The sequence below is a fragment of the Musa acuminata genome, chromosome BXJ2-10 (genome assembly GCF_036884655.1).
Source record: "Musa acuminata AAA Group cultivar baxijiao chromosome BXJ2-10, Cavendish_Baxijiao_AAA, whole genome shotgun sequence".
Taxonomy (NCBI): Eukaryota; Viridiplantae; Streptophyta; class Magnoliopsida; order Zingiberales; family Musaceae; genus Musa; species Musa acuminata.
In genome coordinates this window covers 26311424-26337460 of record NC_088347.1, presented here as the reverse complement: position 1 = coordinate 26337460, position 26037 = coordinate 26311424, and the positions used below count along the sequence as shown (strand labels likewise).

General features: G+C 36.8%; 4 protein-coding genes across 12 annotated transcripts; 2 read left to right on the top strand and 2 right to left on the bottom strand.

Moving 5' to 3' along the window:
- Positions 1-230: 230 nt before the first annotated feature.
- On the top strand, positions 231-7439 carry LOC135624762 (importin subunit alpha-2-like). 3 transcript variants are annotated; one of them, XM_065128684.1, is made up of 11 exons: positions 231-391; positions 1632-1851; positions 3126-3279; positions 3481-3583; positions 3890-4074; positions 4530-4609; positions 5314-5464; positions 5594-5675; positions 5767-5825; positions 5902-6207; positions 7027-7439. In XM_065128684.1, the coding sequence occupies exons 1-11, from the start codon at positions 331-333 to the stop codon at positions 7189-7191; spliced, it is 1566 nt and encodes a 521-aa protein (XP_064984756.1). In that variant the 5' UTR covers positions 231-330; the 3' UTR covers positions 7192-7439. The 3 variants fall into 3 exon arrangements, with proteins under 3 accessions (XP_064984756.1, XP_064984758.1, XP_064984757.1); XM_065128686.1 differs by having other exon boundaries at positions 387-703; XM_065128685.1 differs by lacking the exon at positions 231-391 and adding an exon at positions 424-727.
- Positions 7440-8148: 709 nt separating this feature from the next.
- Positions 8149-10852, bottom strand: LOC135624764 (DNA-binding protein S1FA-like). Of its 3 annotated transcripts, none has more exons than XM_065128689.1 (3): positions 10717-10852; positions 10569-10623; positions 8149-8656 (listed from the first exon to the last, which is right to left on the bottom strand). In XM_065128689.1, the coding sequence occupies exons 2-3, from the start codon at positions 10593-10595 to the stop codon at positions 8441-8443; spliced, it is 243 nt and encodes an 80-aa protein (XP_064984761.1). In that variant the 5' UTR covers positions 10596-10623; positions 10717-10852; the 3' UTR covers positions 8149-8440. The 3 variants fall into 3 exon arrangements, with proteins under 3 accessions (XP_064984761.1, XP_064984762.1, XP_064984763.1); XM_065128690.1 differs by having other exon boundaries at positions 10569-10652; positions 10717-10849; XM_065128691.1 differs by having other exon boundaries at positions 10569-10652; positions 10802-10834.
- A 151-nt stretch (positions 10853-11003) lies between these two features.
- Positions 11004-13392, top strand: LOC135624763 (large ribosomal subunit protein uL13w). Its single transcript, XM_065128687.1, has 4 exons — positions 11004-11351; positions 11474-11590; positions 11673-11760; positions 13099-13392. Exons 1-4 carry the CDS (start codon positions 11080-11082, stop codon positions 13240-13242), a joined length of 621 nt encoding a protein of 206 aa, XP_064984759.1. The 5' UTR covers positions 11004-11079; the 3' UTR covers positions 13243-13392.
- A 545-nt stretch (positions 13393-13937) lies between these two features.
- LOC135624760 (phosphoinositide phosphatase SAC8-like) lies at positions 13938-25474 on the bottom strand. 5 transcript variants are annotated; one of them, XM_065128680.1, is made up of 20 exons: positions 25153-25474; positions 24123-24197; positions 23373-23500; positions 23108-23199; positions 22867-22924; positions 21936-21992; positions 21803-21845; positions 21455-21535; positions 21197-21303; positions 20062-20148; positions 19909-19980; positions 18490-18554; positions 17365-17463; positions 17124-17223; positions 15121-15229; positions 14966-15038; positions 14787-14880; positions 14553-14639; positions 14342-14408; positions 13938-14220 (listed from the first exon to the last, which is right to left on the bottom strand). In XM_065128680.1, exons 1-20 carry the CDS (start codon positions 25346-25348, stop codon positions 14093-14095), a joined length of 1818 nt encoding a protein of 605 aa, XP_064984752.1. In that variant the 5' UTR covers positions 25349-25474; the 3' UTR covers positions 13938-14092. The 5 variants fall into 5 exon arrangements, with proteins under 5 accessions (XP_064984752.1, XP_064984751.1, XP_064984753.1 ...); XM_065128679.1 differs by having other exon boundaries at positions 19909-19986; positions 25153-25473; XM_065128681.1 differs by having other exon boundaries at positions 19909-19986; positions 21812-21845; positions 25153-25472.
- Between the last annotated feature and the right edge of the window lie 563 nt (positions 25475-26037).

Sequence of the window (26037 nt, the reverse complement as noted above, 5' to 3'; positions counted from 1 at the left end):
GGCCACATACAGTTAGATTGGTGCACTAATGATGCCCTGCACAATCCATCTCAAATCTCAATGTGTTGATGTAAGAGCGGGCTCACAGATGGGCCGGGTTTGTTTTATGTGATCGGCCCGGTTGAGGCGCTGACCCAATCTGGCTCAAACCGAACCGTGTGATCGATTGGGCCGAAGTATAACGCGTAAATCCTACCTATGTACTGTTACAGTGAACGATGGCTCTTTATGGGCCCATTAAATTCCTCCAATCGCCGCAGTAATCCTTCGCTCTATTTTCATTTTATACTACGGCCGACGGCAGCGACAGAGACGGACGGAGAGAGAGAGATGGCGGACGAAGACGTCTCCCCTCAATCTTCCTACCATCGGAACGCCATCAAGACTTCAGGTCTCGTCCTTTTCTACCTCCCACTCGTCGTCGTTCTTGATTCATCCTTTGGCATGTATTTCTTGATTCTTAGCTTGCACGTGCTTGAGAGTTTGAAGCCCTAGAAAACAGAGAATCCAATTGAACCCGCGGTTGGCTATCGCTTAGTGCATTAGCAGGCGTGGAATTGGAGGCGGTGGGACGGGCTGCAATAAAGATGCGGTTTTTACTCGGAGGTTTTGCAGTAGTTTCCCATTTATGGGAGCTGGGACTTGGTCTCCTGTAATCAGCAGTAGTGCGGAAAGTTCTCCCTGATGCTAAAGCTATGTCAAGGTTTTCCCCTTTGGAGACTAGAGGGTATTTGCATTTTTTTTCCCCCTATATGGGATTAGAATAAGGGTTTTGAGTTGTGATCGATGCAGGTGGTTCCTTCAATAGATCAAACGTTGAACTATGACCTTAGGTTCATTTTAGGTTGTTTAGAGCCTCTTGCAAGGGCATTGTCCACAAAAATGTCACCAGTTATTATTCGTTAGGTTGTTTAGAGAACTCATGGACTTTAAGAAACGACTTGTTTAAATGGGTTTATTGATATAAGTAGCACAACTACGTAAAAACTTTAAGCTTACTATCTGACTGTTAAACTTAATCATGGAACCAATCCAAGTTACAATTCTTATTCTCCATCAATCCTTTGTTTTTATATATCATTATGTTCGATATGATTTTTTTTTAACATCATGAGCTAATTCACTATTTTGTGGTAAAGAAGCAGAATTTCTTTGCTGATGCTATATTAGATGGTTACAAGTGCTTATAGAAAATTCAACATGTGCAATTGAGAATCTAAATTGGTTCAGTTTGTAACCTATCAGGGAATGTCTAAAATAACTAGTTAGATTTATACAAGCAGATGGACCTTTTAGATAATGCACCTCTGTCCTGCAAAGCCTCGTACCCTGAAATGTGGACCTATTGGCCAAATGTAGCCAAAAGGGAAAACCTAAGTAATATTCAGACTGCAAGCCTGTTTATAGTTTAAAATCTGTGGTTTATTTTTTGTGTTGATTGTTATATTAAAATCTTCATGTTAATAGGAAAATTGTGATGACAAATGTACTCACTCCTCCTAGTCTTTGGTTGTATTATTTCATCTTCTAGTTGGGATGTAGAGGTTGATCTGTATATGGGTACTAGCGTATCTTCAACCCAACATATCTGTTATTATGATGAATATTGATGCTAAAGTCTTGGTCATCAGTGCACAATACTTCTGCACAGCGGAGGCGCCAGCTTGCTGTTGCTGTAGGAAAAGAAAGAAGAGAGGCTTTAATACGGACAAAACGTTTGTGCCGAGAAGCACTTTTTGATGATAATGAAGCTTCGCTGGAGGGTAACATGAACATTGATGAAGAGAGAGCAGTTTTGAATGCTCAAGCTTCTCAAATTATAGAGGATTTGAAATCTGCTATGACATATCAGTATGAACTTTCTATGACTGAGTAGGCTTGCATGATAGCAGTTATGTTTGAATGCTAAAAGATCATGTATCAGTGATATCAGATGTATGCATTGCTGCTCCTGTCTTTTTTTTAAGAATTTTCAGTCTATTGATTGTTTTTGTCATATCTAATTAATAATTTACCTTAAAATTTCAATTAATCTTCATTCTTTCTTAAATATAGCAAGCTTATGAAGTACACTAATGAGGAAAAACTGCCTGCAAATCAAAGACATAGTTGGAGGCTTGACTTGGCTCATGATTATGCCCTTCAATTTGTTCCAGATAATGTTGTAATGTATCACTGAAGTCCCTGGTATTGTTATCTGAACAATGGATCCGAGATCTGCATGTACTGTAGCAAATACAGATTGTTCCACTTGAAATACTTGGACAATGCTGATGTAATACAGGACTAGTTTGTGCATTGTGCATTGTGCATCCTGGTGCATGTTGATGCACATTGGTGAATACCATAACATGCTGGCACACAGTAGGCATCAGTATGATTTGTCTAGCAACTGCCAAAGATATGTTATGAATGAACATTAGGTAGAACAATACATGGCTTGTGAATGGTACAACCATGACACTGTCATTTACAGCTCAACTTGACCATGACATAACTCTTGTTCTTATTGCATACTCATCTTTACCCAGTAATTGTTGTTTTGGTTTGTTTTAGCCTTTTGTAAAATTTTCCTTTGGCTTGAGACTTTGAAACCACAATTTTCTCTCAGCAAGAAATTCAAATTGTTTTCCCTTGGTTTAACATTATTTATCAACATGCTTTTCTTTTCTTGTTTTTATAAGGTCGTTACAAAGTCATTGTTGCATAGAAATCTGGAATGTGGTTTCAATAGTTCAACATGAAATTTTAAGTTGTTCTTTAAAATTTAGGCAAATTTTTAACCATGTATAGTTGAAACTTGAAAGCTTATCTTTTTCTTAGATTTTTGTCAATTTTGTACATGTGGTTAGTACCCATAAATATTTACATGAAAGAGATTAAACAACTAAAAGTGGATGCTTCAGTCATTCTTATCTTTGTTTGAACCCATTAATACTTTCTTGGATTTGGTAAATGCATTTGCAAAAGTTAACACACATACATATATGTGTGTGTGTACATACATACATACATATATACATACATATGTATGTATGTATATCTGTTGACCTAGCACTTAGCTTTCCTTTGGATGGAGCATGTCCGTTCTGCTTGACCTTGAAGAATTTTACTTTAACCTTCAGGGGAAAAGGGGCTGCACAGAAGAAAGTAGAGGCACTACGTGCACTGAGGCGGTTGTTATCAAAATCTGAAATTCCTCCTGTCAAAGCAGCTCTCCAAGCTGGAGCTGTTCCTCTCCTGGTGCAGTGCTTATCTTTTGGATCACCAGATGAACAGGTTTGCTTTCTACAGTAATTCTCTAGTGTAATATTTTGGAACTGGAAATGCTTGTTCTGATGGATGTAACACTCAATTACTGTGTTTTAGAATGGCTGTTGTGACACTCTTCTTGCAACGCAAAAGAAGAAATCTTTTTTTTTTATACTTTCTGAACATACATGTGTTATTAATATCATTGTCTTATTGGTCACTGTATAGTTGCTTGAGGCAGCTTGGTGCCTTACTAATATAGCAGCTGGGGAACCAGAAGAAACAAAGTCGTTAGTGCCTGCATTACCTTTGCTTGTAGCCCACCTTGGAGGTTTGTTGCTCTTGTTTTGTTGACTACCCGCATAGCTTTTTTTTGCTTTACTTTCCTGTTTGGATTCTTGGAAGTGGTTTATATTCTTAATTGTGAACAGTTTTAAGCTTTCAAAGGTTGTTCCTATGGAGTGTGACATTTTCTTTTTCCATCATTGGTTTTTTGATATATTGAGTTGAAATATTTTATTAATTATGTTGCTAAAATTGATACTTCTGTGGCTGATTTGTTTTACTGAATCATATTTGTTCATGATACCTTGTTCTGTGGCTGATTTGTTTTCATTAACCTGCCTTTATATGCTAGAGAAGAGCTCGGTGCCTGTTGCTGAGCAGTGTGCTTGGGCATTGGGAAATGTTGCTGGTGAAGGAGATGAGTTGAGAAACATTTTACTTGCACAAGGAGCTTTATTACCCCTTGCACGTCTAATGATGTCTGATAAAGGTTCTACAGCAAGGACAGCTTCTTGGGCCTTATCAAATCTCATTAAGGTCATACTATCTTTGAGTGAACTCTAGCAAATTTAGTTTTCAAGACAATTGAAAAATAACTCTTGCTTTGTGTAAATCTGGCCTATCAATAATGGTCATCTGATAAAAAATATTGTACTTTCAGCTTTTGTCCCACTTATCATAGGATTTAGCAATAAATAGTCAAGATAGTTGTGTATCCTGGACAGGTTATCACTTTCTCTTGCTGATTCTTATGATAGAGTAAGAAAAGTTATTTTGGAAAAGGAGCTTGTTTTATTTATTAGGGCATCCACATTCAGTGTCATGTGAGATTCCAAAAATTATATTAGAGCTATCTTATAGTTATATTGTTGCAAGTTAAAAGTAAACCATACTGAAAGATAAAAAAAATTACATTGTGCTGATTACTTCCATTGTTTAATAGAATCTTTTGTTGGACTTAATGCCTTCAATTGTGATACATTTATATGCAGGGACCTCAACCTAATGCTGCGACAGAACTTATAAGAATCAAGGGGGTGCTGGATGCAATCATACAACACCTAAGAAACTTGTAGGTGTTTGCTTGGCTTCTCGTTGTTGGTTCCCAATTAAAGTTCAGTGGAAGGGTTGTGCTAAAGACTAAACAAAACTAATTATAGATTTTGGGACTGTGATTTCCTTCGTGATGTAACAAATCTATCATGTTTGAGATTGTACATGAAAGGCTGTGCATTTTCATGATGAAATCACATTTGATATGCATTTCATCAACTATGTGAGTTTGTCATATCTCAAAAGGAAATGAAATGCTATTATAGCCGGAAGAAAATTATGAGAATTTAATTGCTATGAATAACATATATGCCTAACCTTAAAGGAAATGTTAAGTGGAATGAATTTGCAAGCTCCACAAGTTACTTTACATTTGGTGTTTGGTGTTTGGTGTTGCATATTCTGAAAGTAACATGCTCCACAAGCTCCACAAGTTACTTTACATTAAGGGAAATGTTATATCCACAAGTGCAACATGTGGTAATATAACTGTTTTGTTATGTCTACATGTAGTTTGTTTAAATAATATTAACATCTAAACCCTAAACCCACTTTTAGTAATATAACTGTTTGTTTTGTTCATAAATTTTTTTGCTTATTTCACTAACCTGCTGTGTTATGTTCATTTCTGCATCTGCAAACTTTCTTCATCAGCATTGTTATTTTCCCCATAATGCCTGTTGAATAGTGTACACATGTAAATAACTTGTTGATTTTTGGCAGGGACGATGAATTGGCCACCGAAGTGGCATGGGTAATCGTGTATCTTTCAGCTCTTTCAGAAGCTGCTGTTCGTTTGCTGGTGAAAAGTGATGTTGTTCATCTTCTAGTTGGAAAGCTAGCTTCCTCTGAGAGTTTGCAGTTGCTCATTCCAGTAATAATATTAATGAGATTGAATTTTTTTGTCCTAAATTTAATTTTAATCTTGTAGGGTGTGTTTATTTGCAGTTGCTCAAATGGTTGCAGTTTTTCTCCGTAATAGATGATTATTGCATTTATGCAGGTGCTTCGCAGCTTAGGCAATCTAGTAGCTGCTGATAGCTATATGACCGACATGGTCCTTGTCGTTGGACATAATACTACAGGTTGGTGCATACTTTCTCTCTCTTACTATATCCATGTATCTTGCTTTATTCTGATGCTTAACTCAGACCACTAACACATTTTAGTTTCCAGACCAAATACTATTGGGGTTGATAAAATGTTTAAAAAGTGAGCATCGAGTATTGAAAAAGGTATTATCTTTTCATCATCATTAGAATTTGAAAGTTAGGTATCTTTTTTTAATTAAAAAAAAATCTAATGATTTAGGAGGCTGCATGGGTTCTATCTAATATAGCAGCAGGATCAGTTGGACACAAGGAGTTGATATTTTCTAGTGAGGCCACACCTTTAATGATACATCTTCTATCAAGTGCACCATTTGACATCAGAAAGGAAGTTGCATATACTCTAGGGAACCTCTGTGTTGCCCCAGCAAAGAATGCAGAGCAGCCAAGCATAATTGTGCATCATTTAGTGGCACTTGTCAACCGTGAATGCATTTCTGCGTTTATACATTTGGTTAGATCTGCTGATATACAAAGCGCAAAGTTGGGACTCCAGTTTTTGGAGCTGGTGAGGAAATCTTACTTTGTTTTAGGATATTCATCTGAAGATTATTCTGCTTGATTAATTTTTCTTCCTTTTTCTTCCAATCGATGGCTAGGTGATGATCAGTATAGTTTGGAATATCTATATTATAGGTGATTTATGATAAGGTTGTTTCGATACATATTTGCCATATTATATGATACATTGATCTCAACTTTAACTATGAAAAAGTGAATTGGTGACTTGAAATACTATTCAGTTATGAAGGTTATGTTTCCTAGAATGAACAACACTAGTTATTGGACTAGACGGTTGCACATTGGAGAGGTGAGTTATTTAAGAAGAGAAGTCTAGAACTGTCTTCCTTCCTGGGGATGTACACCTTTTCTTTTTCTTGGGAAATTGGTCTCTCTTTTTTTTGCCTCTTGGAGAATTGTTGCTTCCTTGTCCTTCAAGTAATTAATTGCTTCATGCACCAACTTTCTTGGTACTGCCTTTTGTTGAAATATCCAGCAGTGGCTCTTTTTCCAAAAAAAACAAGAGAAAAAAAAATTCTTTGTATATCACTTCTCATTTTGCAGATACAGCTGCATGTTGAATGCTTGGAACCTCTTTTGTCACTCATCCATAAATCCAGCCCTCAAACAAAAGAAGTGAAAAAAAGTAAATATATGATATGACAAATGCATGGTTCGGATATAGCGAAATAAAGATGTATGGTACGAAATATGCAATGCAACATCTGCTGTAATATCAAACAATTTGCAGCTTTGCTGGATATCTAATTTTCATTTAAGCTTGAGTCTTGTTTGTTCCTTAGGAGGTGCATTTACCTTATTACAGGTCATGAGGGGAATGCCAAATGGGGAAGGTCCAAAGCTGGTCGAAAGGGAGGATGGGATCGATGCAATGGAGAGATTCCAGTTTCATGAGAACGAGGAAATGAGAAGCATGGCAAATGGTTTGGTGGACAAGTACTTTGGGGAAGACTACGGCCTCGACGAATAAGAATGCTTGCTTCGTCGGCACTGCCTTCCTCTACATCCTTCCGTTCAGTTCCTCGCTGTTGCCATTGTTTGGTGCATAAACTGAGGTCTTTTTTGCAGAATGAGTCGAGTGTCAATGTAAGTAATGATCATACATTTAATCTATTGTTCATCGTAAAGGGTCTTGTTTAACCAAGACTTATCGCAAGACTCAGGATGTGAAAGAGGTTATATGTTAAAAGAGTTTTTGGAAAACAGTTGGATATTACAGCTTTTTTATTGTTTGCTTAGCTTTTAGAAAGCAGAGATCACCTGAAAATCTGAATTGGTGGGGGCTTCAGGCCGGATTACCGTCGCAAACAGATGATGTAATCGTTGCGATGGAGCTGTCGTGGCGACGACATCATCTCTCCTGCGAATGAAACCTGTCTTGAAGAACTCTTCTTTGCATGTGTTGCAGCAGCCATGCGAAAGAGTAACCCTCTGCTAGCAGCGAACATCATCTCTCCTGCGAAGGAAACCTGTCTCGAAGAACTCTTCTTTGCATGTGTTGCAGCAGCCATGCGAAAGATTAACCCTCTGCAAGCAGCGAGCTTGTTTTCGGAGAATAATAATGTATACAGACGCTGCAGAATCCGAGTCTGCAATTAACGACATGGAACCTCCGATTATTAGGGGGCTTCAGCTTTGCGGAAGCTGGTGCCAAGGTGTTTACATCGAACACGTGGCGTGCAATGATTGGCACCAAAGTTATTATGCTACTTACTACATGACGAATTGTTTTGCAACTGCTACCTGCATGCTTTCGATACGATACTGATGTGTATGGCTATCTATCAACAGCATCAGAATTTATGACAATGATCGTGATTCTTGAATGCTTCAAGCAACAATCCTCATGCCGATCAACATGAAACAAATTTAAGATGCAATGTATCAGATCAGTAGCAGAAATAAAATGTCGTGATGATGACCATGATGAAAAAAAGACGAGATTGAAGACTTGGACAATGAGTTGGGAGTCGGTTTAAGCAACATGATAATACAATAAACCATTCAGTTGGGACTTCAACCCACCTCAAATTCCTAACTACTAGTCTTTCTGCATGCCAAAAGGCAAAATCATCATGATAATACAATAAACCATTCAGTTGGGACTTCAACCCACCTCAAATTCCTAACTACTAGTCTTTCTGCATGCCAAAAGGCAAAATCATCATTGGGGATTAGCGTAGAACGACTCTGAGGCGAAGTTACGATGAAGACTATTTTTACTCTCCCGGTGCAGAGACCCCTTGCTTGAGCTTTTCCCTCTTCAACTTCTTTTTTGAGACTGGCTTCTTCTTCTTTGGCGGAAGGGTCTTCTGTGCATACATATAGAGAACATAGTTCCCGCCGAGGAAGAGCAGCAGAAGGCCCCCCACAACAAGCAGGACCCCCAACCCTGGGTTCAACCCTTTAGCTGCTTGCTCCCTGATCACATTTCCCTGTTGATTCCAGAAGTTAATAACACATCAAATAAAGGAAATGATGAGAAAGCAGCAGGAAAACATATTTGCATTAAACCATATTCATTCAAATGTTGTCATGATAAATTGGTTGGTTTTCAAAATCTGTCAATCAAACATCTTGATTTTCCACTGTTCGGAACATATAAGATTCACAGAACACATACCACCACTCGATGGGACAAATGCTATACAGTAGGTAAAAATAAAAACTTTTGACATTTTACAACATTAACACATCATTCGGATAGTGGGCACAGACCAATTTAATCAATTTAAAAATCCATATATGCAATGCCAGAAGTCAGTAAAGATGTTTTAAATCAATTTTCTGTAATCAAGCTGTTTTCTGATTATCATTCAGCTCTTGTGATAGCAAGACATTATACATCCAATCCATAGTACAGACACAACAGCAGTTTCTCCCTGAAAAATCAATACCACAATAACATTAAGCTTTCTGTGTGCAAATATAACACATGAAGAGAATGAAAGCCTTCCAGCTGAAAGCATGTGATGAATCACTAACAAGCAAATACAATGTGCATGTGAAATTGGGTTATCAAAATATCCAAAGGGAGCTTCCCTAGCACTTAATTTAAATCATTTGTTATGTACATTTTCAGCTAATTATTCTTCCATAGGTAGCCACCAGAAGAAAGCTGGTGGTTCTAAAGAAATATCCCAACAGCACTTAATAAGAATAAAAGGCAACAATCTAAAGATGGTATTTTCCTTCACTGGAAGAGGAAAAGGCTCATTGCTCAAACATGATATCATCTCTCCTAGAAATGAATGGAGATTAATTTGTTGATTTTTTAAAGATATTTGATGTGATTAACTGATTATCTTCCAGCATTAGCTGCAAATACAGTCTTCACTCTTCAGTACCTAAACCACATCAGTGAGGGGTCTAAAATGATCTGCAACTTTAAGCCAATTAGTTAACGGAGGATATATGGTTTAGAATGTTCTCTCAAGCATCACACATTTTTTGCTATTCACAGCAATGTACCCAATCTATCCAAACGAGAAAATAAGTTTTAAATACAGATTTTGTCTCTTAAAGATTTTCCAATTTCTTATGCACAAGTCCAGGTAAGGCTGATAAAAAATTCAAATGTTGATTTCACTTGTTCATTAAGAAAAGCCAGTTACCAAAAGGAATTAAATCCAACTTAGTAGGATTAGGTATCCATGTCAAAAGCCAAGTTGCTAATATAATTGAGACAAGATCCATTTTTCTGGGAAATTACATTCAGAAAATGAAAACCTAGATAAGAAAACAAGGTCTAAGCAAGCAAGGACAAGCTAGATATTGCAAAGCAAGGAGCTCCACTAAGTTGAGACCGAACTGACCTATGGATATATAGGAAATACAACTACAAGAGAGATGAAACTGAAAGGAAAGTAAAACAGAGGAATTCTACTACACAAGACTCGATCGGAGATCAATATGCTGTCTAGCATATTATTCTTAAATACTCAAGTAACGGAACAGTAAATCACGAAAAAAAAAGGGTCAAAGTATATTAAAGACCAGCAACAACCCTTGACATGATGAAATTGGCATTCGAGAAAACTCAAGAAACATCAGATAGAATCTTCAAACAAACCCTTTTCCGTTAATATCGAATCACGGATCCCGCTAAATCAAATTAGCAACAAAACCATCGACAAAACTCCAAATCACAACCCAAAAGGATCATCACTAATTCGCTAATTCGCCCTAATACGACTATCTCAGAAAAGGCAATCCCTCGTGATCAAAACATTCTTTTTTCCCCCAAAAAGATTCATGGCAGATCCAGAAATTACACATGAGATCAAAGCCTAGACGCAATCCAAGCACCAACAACTAGTCAAAAACAAAAGGACGACGAAGCCTTACAGCTGCATCCGAGTACTGTTCATCCATGGCGACGGATCTCACCAAAATCCCGTCCCTTTTCCAGTCGCAAGAACTCGTTAGACACTGGCAGATAACAAAATCAAGAATCGGAAAGAAAAACCCAGGAATATATAAGAAAATTTCGTACTCGTGTAGATTACGATCCGAGTGGATCTGCGGCGGTACGAATCGAGGAAGGAAGCAACGAATCCGTAGAGAAGATGAACGAGTACCCAACAAATATTTTCCGCAGTGGCCGTGCTCTACCTACTCCCTGCCCCCGTGTGTACGAGTGTGTGTATATATATATATTCTGGTGGATATTGGATCGGTCAATAAAAGATCCGAAACCGACCCGGTCCACGATACCGAGACCCGAGAGGAGAGCAAAACCCTAGTTGTCAAGGCGTATAAAAGAGCGCGCGCAGGCACACCACCACGCTCCTAAGGCCGGCCGAAGCGGACGACGAGCCTTTTGGGGGAGGTGTTGAAGGAGGCGAAGGCCGTCGCCATGGTGTCAGGGTCAGGGCTGTGCGCGCGGCGAGTGGTGGTGGACGCGCGCCACCACATGCTGGGCCGGCTGGCGTCGATCGTGGCCAAGGAGCTCCTCAATGGTCAGCGCGTGGTGGTCGTCCGCTGCGAGGAAATCTGCCTCTCCGGCGGCCTTGTCCGCCAGAAGATGAAGTACCTACGCTTCCTCCGCAAGCGCATGAACACCAAGCCCTCCCACGGCCCCATCCACTTCCGCGCTCCGGCCAAGATCCTCTGGCGTACCATCCGTGGGTAATCAACCGTCTTTCTTCCACATATGGCATTGTTAAGATCCAATCGTGCGGAAGGTTCCTTTATTTGAATGGATTTGGTGATTAAGAGATTTACTTATACTTCATGTTTTCCATTTTAAGGATGATTCCTCACAAGACCAAGCGTGGGGCTGCGGCATTGGCAAGGCTCAAAGCGTACGAGGGGGTGCCACCACCGTATGATAAGATAAAGAGGATGGTTATTCCAGACGCCCTCAAGTATGGTGTACTTGTTCAAATAATTTCTAGAAATGCATTGATGTTGTATCATCTTGTTCATGAAATGGTGTGTTGCTTTTAGGGTATTGAGACTTCAGCCTGGGCATAGGTACTGCTTGCTAGGTCGACTCTCATCGGAGGTTGGGTGGAATTATTATGATACCGTTAAGGTGAGATTGAATTGACTCAATGTTCTCTCTTTTATGTTTTAACCTTAATCACAAATGTGCCTTATACTGTTGCTTGGTTCCTTTGTATCATTTGTGGTAGCTATTTGTTGATTAAGATTCAAGCTTTTCTTTTCCTTAATTTGGCAAGTTGCTACATTTTTTCTATTTTGGCAATAGATGATTTGATCTCTGCATTAGTGATCATAGCTTAGTATCTTCTAACTGATAAGGAGCCTGTTTTGACTTGGGCTGTGATGTCTTTGTTTTTCTTCATTGTCTGGGATTCAGAGTGAAATTGGATTCAAGGTGAAACTATTGGTTGTATCTCGATTCCCTTATTCAATATGACCATAATGGTTTTTCAACATCTAAGGTTTTATTTCATATTAGATTATTTTTGCGCAATTTCAAGCTAACATCCCAACTATTTGCATGGGAATGCTCTAATTGCATTTGTTTGGAAATTTGGGATAATGTCTGGACTGCAACCCATGGAAAAAATTACATATTTACTTGAGCTGACTCACTGGTTAACAATAAATTGACTCTTAAAAAATCCCATTTTTAATTTTGATGATCTTTACAGCCTGCATTGCAATCCATTTTTTTCAGAGATGCATTTCTGTGAGATGCTGACAAACTTTTGATTTTAGTGCTATTGTTGTAAATGGTCTTCATTCCTTGGTCATTTTTTAATCTCACAAATACAGAATATGTTTCATCTGTCTTGTTAGCGATAATGAATGCCTGTCTGGTGCAAAGCCATCAATTAACAAAGTTACTGCACATGTATTCATTTGTTTTAACTTCTATAGATTAACTTATTAATAGCCCATCTGGCCTCTCCTTATGTGTATATGTACTGTGTGTATATAAATCTGTTTTTGAGTTTGCGTCCTGTTTCAAGGTTGCCAATGGAAGCATCATACATGGAACAGCTCCTTTTTTTTTGCATTCTTGGGTCCTGAAATATATTTAGGAGAACTTCATTTTGTACATTTTATTGCATGGCAAGGCTAATGAAGATAAGTTCACTTCAGAATGCATTAGTTGAGAGTATAACATGCTTTTGTATTGTTGTTTTGATTTTGTCAAGCAGTTTGCTTTCTTGTTTGTACTTGTTGTATGCATGACAAGGCTAATGAAGATAGGTTGCTTCAGGAGTTATAAAATAAATTGATAGTATAACTGCATTTATTATTCTTTCTTTCAGTTTGTCCTACAGTTTGGAAGGAGTTGCTTGAGATGTCCTTCTGAGGTTTCAGAGTTCTTATTGCTGTGCAAAACCTAGTTACTGTATGGTTTAATTGACCAAACATGCAAATGATGTGTGTACAGGAGCTGGAGGCAAAGAGGAAAGAGAGGGCCAAGGTGGCTTATGAGAGGAGAAAGCAGCTCACAAAGCTTAGATTGAAGGCAGAGAAGACCGCCGAGGAGAAGCTTGGTTCTCAGCTCGACATCATTGCTCCTTTGAAGTACTGAGTTGATTACATCACGTCACTTCTTTTTTTTTCCCCATAAATTAGCAGTCTGACTGTCATTTTTATTTAGCCAGACTAAAATTTATCGTGCTTTCGTTGTGTAACCTGCGACTTCGGTTTTCTTCAAAATAAACCTTGTGTTGGATGTTAACTATCGACCCTTAATTAATTGGCTTTCTATATAATTACATTGATAGAGTATGGGAACAAAGTGTTGGTTCATAAGTCTGTCGGAAACGGTAAAATCGTGTGAGTACGTCTACCGTCCAAAACGAATAATTTCTTGTTATAGATCACATTAATAGTTAATTGACCAAATGGTGCCTTATAAGATTTGCACTAGGAGGATTCGAGGTCTGCACATTGGTCGAGCAAACTCACTCTCGAGCACTAATAAGGTCATTTAGTCTTTACGAGCCTACTGATCGAATGATCGATCGATCAAATTATATATATATATATATATATATATATATATATATATATATTCTGTGTGTGTCCACAGGATAGAACGTTGGTAATCAGTACCTGCAATAGTTTTTATAGGGCCAGAGAATGGAGACAGGTTTAACCATAAGTAAAACTGTTGTATACGATACTCATGTTCGAGCAAAATAAAATAAAGACCTATTGGTGATGTCAGTTCTATGCGATATTTAATGATCAAAACTATGTATCAACAGTGACATAAAATCATTGAAAACCAAAATTAATAATAAATCTTTTTTCCAGTGAACTACATTTGGAACATACAAAAATTTCATTGGGAGTCACATGGTTATACGTGCCAAATGGAAGTGAGCCCATCCAAAATGTCCAAAATTGAATAACGTAAATCTACAAGTTTTAACTTACAATAGGCCACACAAGCGTGGCCTGGAGCAGAACTGCTTCCCATTGGCTTTAACAAGAGCCACTACTCCAGCCGTCAACCCAGCCCAGAGTACAGAAGAAATAAAATGTTGTGTGCCGCGCCCCACTGGTAACAAAATATAGTCAACAACACAAGAACAAGTTGAATAAATTATATATATATATATATATATATATATATATAGTGTGCAAGAAAAATGAAAATACAAGCAAAACTGCAGATAGACCTTGATTTAGTGTGAACGTTGTCATTGTGAGACCTCCCACGATGAGAGCCGAGGCGACTGGAAGATACTGATTGCGGATGAATAATAAAGCATGCTTAATAAAAGAACACTTAAGCAGAAAACAGTTCAAGATAACTAACCCAAATGACCTTCACAATAAATTCCTAATAGACAAAAAACAAGCTATTAAGACAATGCATGAATGGCTCACTGATAATGATTCAAACCCATTAAGCTGGAAAGGAGAGGGACCACTTCGGCTGATGGTATAACGACCGCTAATGAGATCTAATGCATCCTGTGAGGCATCGTAAATGAATGTGTAAGACTTCACTCTTCCAATTTTTTCCAGTTTACAGGCTTACAGTAAAGGTGAAATGCTGAAGATGTAATAAACAGTTTAATATAGATTTAACAATAAATATTGCTCCTTGGAATTGCATACTTGTCGAATGCCATCTTGAAAGTTATTCAAGTAATATCGTGTGAGAGCACTGATTCCATCCTTTATCATTCCACCTACAGTCTGTCTTCCATATCTGAATATGATGAAACCAGCAAGTTAGCATCAGGTGTTTGCATTTTCGGCAGATCGACGGAAAAATGATAGATCAAAAACTTTACCGTACTAGGTCCCCTTTCAGGGCATGAGTTCCAGCATATTCCAAGCTTATCTCATCTCCATGCTCAGCCCATACTAACATTTATGACAACATAAGAGACTACAAATTCAACAAGAAAAGCTTGTGATGCAAAATATAATGCAGAAATTTCCTTACATATCTTGAACTTTTCGTAGATGTCACTATACATAGATATACATTCACTTGATGAAAATGCCCCCATTTGCTGCAGTTGTAAATTCAATGATTTCCTAGCCATGTAACTCTGCAAGCAGGAAAGAAGGTTCTGAGACTTATTCAACAACAAAATTCAGATACAATGGAAGACACTTTTTCCATTCTTTTCTGGCAGTTACAGAGAACAACATGAAGATCAGAAGGCCTCATAAAAAATGTTGAAATTTTTTTTATGATCTACATTCTTAGAATTTGGAAATGGAACGACCATATTGGATAGATACTCAACAGCACCATCTTACAGTAACTAAATTGGGTGCTATAACTTCAACTCGTCATACTGGATGAATTACATAAAGATATCTTTCTCCCAAATCTAAGATTTGGCTCAAAAAGGCTATTACATTCTGCATACATGTTGCCTACAGTGTCAGCTGCACATTACTAATTCATACTGAAGATCTATTGCAACTGCAATATCTATATGTCAAAAGATACAACTGATTTGACTGGCTGCTCCAATTCAATGAACTGATGGTACCTCATGTGTGATAATTGTAATTTTTCAAAAAAAATCATGAGTGCAGGCTGTTCCATCAAACTTTGATAAGAAGAGATTTCTACGTCTGATTAGAGAGGGAAAGTACTTGATTGATCATTATCATCCATCAAAATTTCAAAAGTAAGGAGTACAACATAAATTGCATCATATAAACTGAAAAACATGTGATTGACTTAAAATGATAAGCATCTGATGGCAATTAGTGATATTGTCAAAAGATTCAGAAGAATAAATGTTTTGTAAGCAGTTGAAATCCTGTTACATGATGAAACATTGCTTATCAAAACCTAAAGAATTACTTGACGGACGACCCTTTCGGCATCCATTCCATGTCTCTTTTTTTCTTTTTCTTGAGGCAAAGGGTAGGCAACACATACCCAAGACTCTAACAATGAACATACTTATAGCATTTAAATTTCTTTGAAAGTAGTTTTTTGGAAACGCCAACAACTTTGCAATAAAGATTTCAGATGATATGATAGCGTACATCTATGTCAACATGCACAAGAATCATATGTTGACTTTGTGACAATGCTCCATTCATAACCAACACAACAATGAAAACTCAGCTATACTCAGATATCATGGAAATTTTCTTAAATCTATACAGAAATGACAACATGACCAATTTGCAAAGTCACCTATCTTAGCCTAGTTCATTGGGGTTCTTATTTCTCTTCTTTTGTTTGTACTGCTACCAAGATTCTAGATTCTGTAACACATCAATTCTTTATCATCTCTATCACAGGAAAGAAGTCTCTTCAAATAGCTCACTATATATGATTCAAAATTCAAAACCAAGTGAAGCACCATAGTTTGATTGATGATTCTTAATTTCACCCAGATCCACATATACTGGACAATATTTACTGGTCCAGATGTGAACTGGAATATGGACTGCCCCTTTTTGGGCAGTTCAGGTCTGTCCAATACACAGGTTATGGCTTCATAAGCCCACCTAGGTCCTTTTTTAACTGACAGCCGGAAGTGCGTTTTCAACTAACTCCCGGCTCCCAGATTGCTCTCGCTTGCAAGTCACGTTTGTGTTTGGGCAAATGGGACCATGCAGTAGTCCTTTTCTCCTCTCTACTTTGTGAACAGTGGCATGTTCATGAGATACCAGTTACATAAGTAATAAGCATTAAAATAATGTTGCAATCATGAAGCTAATGCCAGAAAAATCCATAGACATGCCAAAATAGATGGGGAGAAATAAAAAAAGCAGACAAAAATAAGACAAAGTTGAAAGAAAATTAGATCTGTGTAAGATCTTCTGAATTATACCAAATTTGTTTCACAAGATTGCATAAGATATGCACCTAACATTGATCCAGTTCACTGAAGTTTAGAGATCTACGGTCCCAAATTCCTCCGAGATTTTAAACACAATAAAATTGAGATCAGAATTTCCTTCACAAACCTGGGTAACATTTGTCCGATCCAGGCAATCAACACAATTAACCCTGAGAATTCCATTCTGCTCTATTAGTATTTCCCCATCAGTATTGATCAAAAGATATCTGCTCAGCTGGCACAATAATGCAGTAAGAAAATATTATTTGCAAACAATTACAGCTGACATTCAGGATGGCAAATGAAACATTATCTGGGAATACAATTGCATTAGAAATCAGAGCTGATACTTCGTTTAACTAAATTACCCTTGGCTTTCCACATTTTCTTTGATTTGATCATAAAGAAGTTGCAAGTTATCAAAATTCCCTTTGGCACATGTATGATGAAAATCAAAAGGCACATATCTGCGAGACAGAACATACTAAAGCAATCAATTATAGTGAAAAATGACCATCTAAACTAGAATAGAAGAAAATAATGTACACAGAACTCATGATATGCAACTTCCATTCATTGTCCACATATTATCCTCTTTATTCAAGCATACTTTTGTAACTGCAATAAAAAGAAAAAGAAAACCCTAGTACTTAGGAATGGGAGCCTCCAACATGCATAAAAGATCCAAATGACAACAACAGTTTTAAGTAATACTAGGAAGTCATAAGACTGATAAAGGATGCAGCTGTGAAAGACGATGATAAGGAATTTTGAGAATAGATTCCAAACAGATCGATTAAACATGATTCTTGCTAATTTTATTACTTTTTTTATGTTTTTGAATTGTTAACTACAAATGGATCATATCATACCTAGCCTTCATAATCACTGGCCATGGTACTTCATTTATATGCACTGATCAGCCAGATGAACTCATACACATAGATGCTGCCATCAGATCCACATTTTAACCATGCATGGTAAGTCAAACATTTAGTTTACCTCCATAGTTTTGGTTAGTCTATAAAATAGATTTGTCAATTCAGTACATAACATAGAATTTAATCTAATGACTATCACTTCCATAGCATAAAATCAAGAGCTGTTGTTCTATTAACCCATTATTTTTAAAAATATTGGTTTTCATAGTTGAGGTGATTCTTTGATGGTGAATGTGTATGCAATTTGACGAGTGCAATGAATAGAAATAAGTTCTCTTAGCTATCCAACTAACTTGTGTAATTGTTGTTTACCATATATTTAAAAGTTAACACTATGGTACTTCAAGAGAACTTAATACAAACTGAGCCTTCTTAAGAAATTCATTAATGATAATGTTTCATCAAAGACATTGTATAACCATCTCCAGAAGTGGTTATAAGCAACCAGGTTAATGAATGTGAGGAAAAGATAAAATTCAGCTGCTTAATACAATAATAGTGATTGACATAATTGAATTCCCAAATACTTATAGAAAGTAACTCTGCCAATACCTACAATACGGAAGTTTTTCCATCTCAGCAGCAAATGCATCACTGAGCCGACCTTCATCGCCTTCCTGCAAAACCATCAAGTAAAATTAAGGGAAGGATTATCAAGATTAGGTTATATCCTTCAATAATTTTCCTCCCTGCACTGAAAAGAGTTCAACCAATAGAGAATACCTTGCAATGTTCGGTACTTATCAATTACCAGAATTTTTTTTTTCTTGGCTAATAAGCTTTGTATATCTAACATTCTCTCTTAATTTTCCAGAATTTTCCATGTTCACCTTAATTTGTTGGCATTTAGGAAAACCTTCAAAAGTTTGCTTAGATTGCCTAGACACTTATATACATCTTGTAACACACCAATTAGCATTTGGAGCTATATGACAAATCCCCCTCACCCAAAGCTGCCAAGAACCTGTCACCAAGTATTTAAAGTTCCTGACACCAAGTAATAAAACAATGTAGGGTTTAGGATATGATTGTAAAACACTCTATAACAGTGCTGACAGTACAGGTCAGGTTAGAATAATTTCTTGTGAGCTAAATCTCCTAGAGAACAACTATTCTGATGAAAAGTTAGCATGTAAAACAAAAAACTCCCTGACAAGTACTGTACAAAAAATATTATAGATTTTGTTAGCAATGTATAAGAATGCATATAAGCCACACTTAACTGATAAAGAAACACTTGAACTATATCTAGAGTTATAAAATGTCAACACCAATCAGTAGTTAAAATAAAATCATTCCATTCATTATGACATACTAATGATGTTATTACCTGATTATAATGAAATACATCTACCCAATAACTTGGATATACGAGACTAAAACCTTATTACTCAAAATGCTTAAGCTCAACTTCAACATAGTAGACTCATCTAATCCTATATCTTAATCTAACCCTATAACATAGCAGACTCATCTAACCCTATATCTTAATCTAACCCACCATCCTCTCAGTAGTATTACTTAAGCATAACAATCTCGCTCATTCAAAGGCTTAGTAACCTTATAGAAAATAACAAATCTGGCCCTGAGTTTACTTTTAGGCTTCCCTGTAGGCCTAACCCAAGGGAAACTCCACATCAGTGTGTGCAATATAACATACCTTGATACATGTTAACCCACATGGAATGATCCAAGAGGTCTTCAAGTACCAACTTTATCGACCTAGCCCAATAGATCACTGATCTAATAACTTATATATAACTTGTCTAGATTCACATGAACTAAAATATTAAGCATAATTTATTAATAGTAGATAAGTAGACCCATCTAGCCATACATACTAGTCTAACCAATCATCAATTCCTGATGTGGGACTATCAGGACATCAGACAGGGCATGTATCAAAAATGAAATTCTCAAAGATAAGATAAAATATCATAAGAAAGATAAAAAGAGCAAACCAAAACTTACTTTATCAGTCAAGTCAATAGCAATCGTCTCCCCATACCTTTGCATCACATCACGAAAGTGGCGCTCAACAACCTTTGGCTACGAGAAACAGGTTTAAATATAATTTGTGGAAGAAATTTCACAATTTGCAGTATGCCAGTGTGACATTCTTACCGTTTCATCATGATTAATAATATTGAGCCGTGGTTTGTAGCTTAAGTCAACAATTTGCTCCCACAGAAGTGGAATAGAACCCCGAATCTAAAATACATATAATGAGCCATAAAGGAAAACCCAATGCAGTTCTTTAATGAGGTAACACATTACAACACTAACAAACATGGAAACCTAAAGAAATATCATTGACTTGTTAGCATATGCATGCCTGTAAAGTAGAAGATAACAAAAACTGTGAAGGACGGCGACAGTATTTGTACCTATTAACCCCTTTTAGATTTTTTACAAGACTGTGTGCTTTAAAGGTCCCTTCTGTTTTGCTACGGAAGCAAGAAGAAGATCTCACTAAATGTCAGAAGCAATGTAAACATCAACCTTCAAGAGTATATTCCTTCTCTTTTTGAGATCAAGTTTTTTCTTATACACCTCAGAAGTAAAAAAAAATTATGCATATCAGATGAAAATAAACAAAGTAACCATGCTCTATTCAAACCTAGCCATCAGAAAGTTCATAAATATGTAACAGCTAGTGTATCATTATCCTACGCTTTTAGTTTTTTCTACATGTATTAATCTGAAAAATTCCATGAACACATGTGTGCCTATAAGAGTCATATCCATATATTTTGACTATCAAAAAAGCACAAATTCATTTTTGAAATCATATTCTAGGATGATTACTCTTTCTCCATTGATTTACTTACTGCCACCACGATGGACATATATGGTATTTTAGACAAGAGTCATCCTTCTAATTCCCCAATGCCATAATCATGTTGTTTTACATCAGCTGGCTTATAATCACAAAGTTATTAAAAACCACATCGAAAACATGGCTGATCACTGATTATCATGCCAAGCATATTCATGAACCATAATATAAAGCAACAAAACTATTAAATGATGTAAGTCTCAGCTGCTTTTGCTTCATGTGATATTTGTTACAAAAATGTAACTGATGCTTTGTATTGGACATTATCATTTGTCAGATTGGTTTGCTACAGAGTTTATTATTTTTCTCAAGAAACAAGCAAAATGCTTGCAAACAGAAGCTTCATACATGACCTCCTGAACATGATGATCATCATGAGATTTGCTAACCTATGTTTGTGCAATTAGACAACAAGATCACCTGTAAAAACGATGACTTATAACCTTCAAACTCTAGAATTTGTTCAGTCTCAATAAAATTAGCAGTGGATCCTTCCAGATTTGCTCCTCTTCTCCACATTCTAGTTCCTGGATTTTTTTAAGAACCATAATGGGCATACCACATCAAAATTTAACCAAGATCAAGGAATAATGCGCATATGAACATCAGCATATATTTTTTGCTTCCATGTAATCAGACAAACAAATACACATGCCAATGCTCTGTGTTCAACCATACCTAGACGACGGTTGCACCTTCTTGAGATCAATGTGATTCTGGCAGGTGAATCTTTAAGGGTGAATTGCACAGACTGAAAGCCTAATCCAATGTTAAGAAAACTTCTCAAGTATCTTGACATGAAAAAAGATAGCTAAAGAGGCAACTTGTGTGTAAAAATGCAAAAGTTCATCCAGCAACCCACCAATTAAATTGGCAGTCATGCACATGCATGGAAGTATGGGGTAACATGTGAACTCACATATGAGAAAATGTACTATAAAAACAAATGCATACAAACAAGACAAGCTAATATATGGAAAGAGAGCAACTTCACAAATATTCATTTTATGAATGACAACAACTAACTTAGGATATTTCCTTGTATCGCAGGAATGGTAAAGGCATCAAGCTGCAAAAATATCCAGAAAGACATGAGTACTTGAGAGTTGAGATAACACAATTGGCATCATCAAAGAACTTCAGTTACAATATCTGTTACCTTATTCTCAATAAGTTCCTCCATCAAACTGTGATTCCATATAAAGCGTGGGTCAGCCTGTAGACGAGAAAAACTGAACTTATGTACATAAAATAAATCTCAATGGAAAGAAAAAGCCATGTAGCTGACCACAAATAGTTGAGACATTATGGCTTTTTATTGTTGTCACTGTAATTACATATAACTAATCATCAAGTGTGATCCCATAATAGTTGAGACTCTTTCACAGTCAAAATGATTCTATCATCTGAAGGATTTTCTAATGAACACCCTGATGAGCATATCGAACCTAATTATCTTAGAAGTTTCTCAAAGTATTATTATATGATATCATTTCAAACAAGACAAGATGCACAAAACACAATAAGATATATATCGGACCCTGATTATTCAAAAAACAGGCAGCCTGGTGCAGGTTGTCTGTACAGGCAATTTATTATACTCATAAAACATGCACTACAACCTATCAAATTGTTGAAGGAATTTGAAGCATCCTTTTAGAAACTAAATGAACTGATTCAAATTTCGAAGGAAAATTGTACTCAAGAAAGAAGGCAGATGGACCTGGATTTTCATTTAGACATGGCCAACAAGAAAATTTGTTTATTCCTAACATAAGAATGTAGCACTAAAACAAACTAATAAATCACTGATTTTAATCCCAAAAAATAATTGTTTCCTGGAATCACAATGATGCACAATTTACTTATATTCCATATTCCAATCGAATTAAGAACCCCGAGATTATATATATGTATATATCATGCAAATTAAATTTTTAGAGTCTCCTACGTCTCTATATTATAACAAAGTTTCATGACTGATGAATTTTAGCTACCAGGGATATGGAGTAAATAAACAAATCATTGAAACTTGCTGAACATGTCACATAAGTAATCTGCCCTGTAATAAAAATTCCACACCATCTGACCTGTTTCCACAGTGGCTTGTGCATCCTTTCTTCAGTCAACTTGCATGTCCTCTGTAAGCTAGAATTTCAGTCATTAGTTAAGCTTAGTATAATGAAATTTTAGTGTAATGGATACTATTGATACTTTACAATTACTACCAAGGAAACACATGCAATACAGTAAATCTTGCATGACATAATATAATGACTTCAAGAACCAAGTTCAAATGAGCTATCGTACTAGCATAGGCATATTACTTACTTGAGTGTTAAGTCCCTTTCATATGAATAATATAAACCAGGGGTCGATTCTATGGTTCTCAGTAGAGACATAAAGTAAGCCTCATCTCTTTTCTGCATAAAAGCCAAACCACGATTAGAAGAATGATCAGCTGATCAAAGAAACAGCAAACTGGAACTCTGTCCTCCCTTCTATTTAGATTTTAGAGCATTTGATAGAATAAGCCTGTCAAGAATATCATAATGACTATAATCAAATTAAAAACCAATCAATTAATAAGTCATACTTCTTGAGAAGTTGAATGCTTTAAAGCCCCATTGCAGGACAAAAATCTCATTGATGTAACATGGAATACGGAGGAATTGAGATGAGTACCAACTTCCTTCCGAGAGGTAATAAGTAGCACATATGTTCCTGGATAAACATAGAACATTCAGCTCAAGTGAAAAAAAAATGAAGAAGAAGTTGATGAAAATATGAGCCGATGTATATCCAGGATTCCAATAAATGCATAAATTGTGACTGCTATGCAAGTCCAAGCTCCCAAGGATCATCATTCAGTATGATCCCTGATTTACAAAGTTCTTGGGAAAATCTACATAGATCCTAAGCACATTCACCAATATCAAATAAGAATGAATTTTTAAGAAATTGAGCTCATTTGATGCAGAATCTACAAATATGTGTTCTTGACAAGTGGACCCTGCATGTGGAGATTTTGTTCCACACATTTGAACACCATGGAGAACAAAATAATGTAGATTCTGTTCCTGACATTGGAATGCCATGGGGAACAAAATAATCTTACAGCTAATCAAACTCACCCTCTAAGAATTTCCACTGACATAGCAACAAAAAGAAGAAATCGGAAACATGGTTCCGATTTCACATCACAGACAAATAATGAATATGACTCTGTTATATTCAAGTTCCATGTCTAAAACCTTGAAGCAACATGACATTTAATTTGCTGCTAAACTTGATACAACGTTTGGAACATACTATGTTTGGAAAATAAATTGATGATGGAAAGTACCTGCAATCAACCTAATAATCCCAAGCACTCCATAAATTGTTGAGACTCTAGAAGGAGTTAAAGAACTAAGATCTTCTGCATTGACAAAGAGGCATCAACACAAAGTGAATTATTTATCATTTATAATAGACTTCAAATATAAAACACACTTGTTTCTCATTACATTAGGCCAAGTAATCAACATAGTATCTAATTTGCAAATATGTTAAATTAACTTCAATATCAAACCACAACAACCTAAATCAACAAAAACAACCTTTGACCTCAGAGTTAGATGCAGGGTCTTCTTGGCCTATTTCAACAAAATAAAGGTTTAAAATCGATAATTTGGAATAATAAATGAAAGGCATATATATCACTTTTTCAATTTTAATAGTCAAATAATATTATTCCAGCAGATGCATCACTTTTTCAATGTTAATTTACAACAGTCACTATTCCACCTACGATTATGAAGGCCAAAAAGAGAATGATCCAAGCTCAAGGGCACCCGGTAATGCAAAATCTGGAAAGTGAAAATTTTAGCAACCTTACCTGTGGGGGCGGTGGCTATTTCAGTGACTTGTACCCATGACAAGTAAATATCATGGAAGCAAATTAAACTGTCACACTGAAGCTCACACTCTACCACCCAACCAACAAGGTGGGTATCAGATTTTATTTGCCAGCGCTCTATTGAGTGTGATCTTATGTAGACCTATTATGAAGTTTTGGTTCCTTCCCAACTCTTACCAGACATGCTAAGATAAATTTGAGCTCCTCCTTCAGTTTCCTCACAGTGATTTGCATATTGAGTAAATTTTTCCTAAGTTCATCTTGATGCTTTCAGAATCTTTTACCTTCATCCCAAATCATTACTTGTTCTAGTAGTCCTTCAATCTTTTATCTGGTACCCAAGTCCCAAATTACTAGTGAATGATAACTTAACGGAATTAGATACACAAGTCGACAGCCAATCACAAAATTCACGAGAGAACAGTCAACGCTATGCGATCGCGGGATCGATAGGGAGAGAAGGGATCGGACTGACCGAAGAGAGGCTCGACAAGGCCATCAGAGCGGCCGATGGAGAAGGCGTGGTCTGGGCCGTCGGGATCGACGGATCGGATCACGTACCGGTCGGGGAACTCCAGGAGGCTGAGCTCCCGGCAACACAAATTTCGCAGGGGTGGCCCTCCTGCTCCTCCTCCGCCATGGCCGCCCGGCTCCTCCCCTTCGCCCTCCATTCTTGACCCAAGAAGATGATCGCTGGTTCCTTCTTCTGGTCGAGGTCGTCGGGTCGGATACGGCGACGGGGAGTGCGGCCCGTGAGGCTCGACGGGCCTCGACGGGGAGACCAAGCAAATAATAACACAAACACTATACTTTCCGCCACCGGCCTCCAGGTGTCTGAAACAGCGTTGTGTCGGTTTCAAAGGTGGACCCGGATATCCCGCCAATGAAAAGAACGGTATTGACTTGGGTGTCTCAAGGAAGCATCCATTATGAAGGATCAGCAACTTGATCAAGCTCAGCTGTCCAGATTGATGAAGCGCTACGTCATATGACGTCAATTGGCATTTTCGTTAATATTTTGTGGTTTCGTTAATGCGAATATAATGGTTTACATCTTCAAAAATTATATTATTGGATGAAATAATATTGAACTCAATCAATATATTAGGTATAATGCATTAATATATTAACATGTATAGATCTTCATAGAAATGACTTAAAAACAAGTCATTTTTGTTGTTCCGTGTCACTCGAGATTATAACGTGCTAAAATGACTACCAACGATGAAAGCTTTTGATCAAATCATACGGTGACATCCAATAGGATGACAAGTACTACTCATATTAACAATTAATCATCAAAACAAAATATCAAATCATAATAAAAGAAATAAAAATGTGTCACGTTAGAGCAAAGTCT

Coding starts and splice junctions, on each gene's coding strand:
- LOC135624764 (XM_065128689.1), bottom strand. CDS start 10,595: ATGGATGAACAGTACTCGGATGCAGCT. Junction 8,657..10,568: donor AACAGTACTCGGATGCAGCT/GTAAGGCTTCGT, acceptor TGGAATCAACAG/GGAAATGTGATCAGGGAGCA.
- LOC135624760 (XM_065128679.1), bottom strand. CDS start 25,348: ATGGAGGGCGAAGGGGAGGAGCCGGGCGGCCATGGCGGAGGAGGAGCA. Junction 15,039..15,120: donor CTACGAAAAGTTCAAGATAT/GTAAGGAAATTT, acceptor CATAAATGTTAG/TATGGGCTGAGCATGGAGAT. Junction 14,221..14,341: donor AACGTTCACACTAAATCAAG/GTCTATCTGCAG, acceptor TTTTGTTACCAG/TGGGGCGCGGCACACAACAT.
- LOC135624762 (XM_065128684.1), top strand. CDS start 331: ATGGCGGACGAAGACGTCTCCCCTCAATCTTCCTACCATCGGAACGCC. Junction 4,610..5,313: donor ATACAACACCTAAGAAACTT/GTAGGTGTTTGC, acceptor GATTTTTGGCAG/GGACGATGAATTGGCCACCG. Junction 5,676..5,766: donor CGTTGGACATAATACTACAG/GTTGGTGCATAC, acceptor TTTAGTTTCCAG/ACCAAATACTATTGGGGTTG.
- LOC135624763 (XM_065128687.1), top strand. CDS start 11,080: ATGGTGTCAGGGTCAGGGCTGTGCGCGCGGCGAGTGGTGGTGGACGCG. Junction 11,591..11,672: donor GTTATTCCAGACGCCCTCAA/GTATGGTGTACT, acceptor TGTTGCTTTTAG/GGTATTGAGACTTCAGCCTG. Junction 11,761..13,098: donor ATTATTATGATACCGTTAAG/GTGAGATTGAAT, acceptor ATGTGTGTACAG/GAGCTGGAGGCAAAGAGGAA.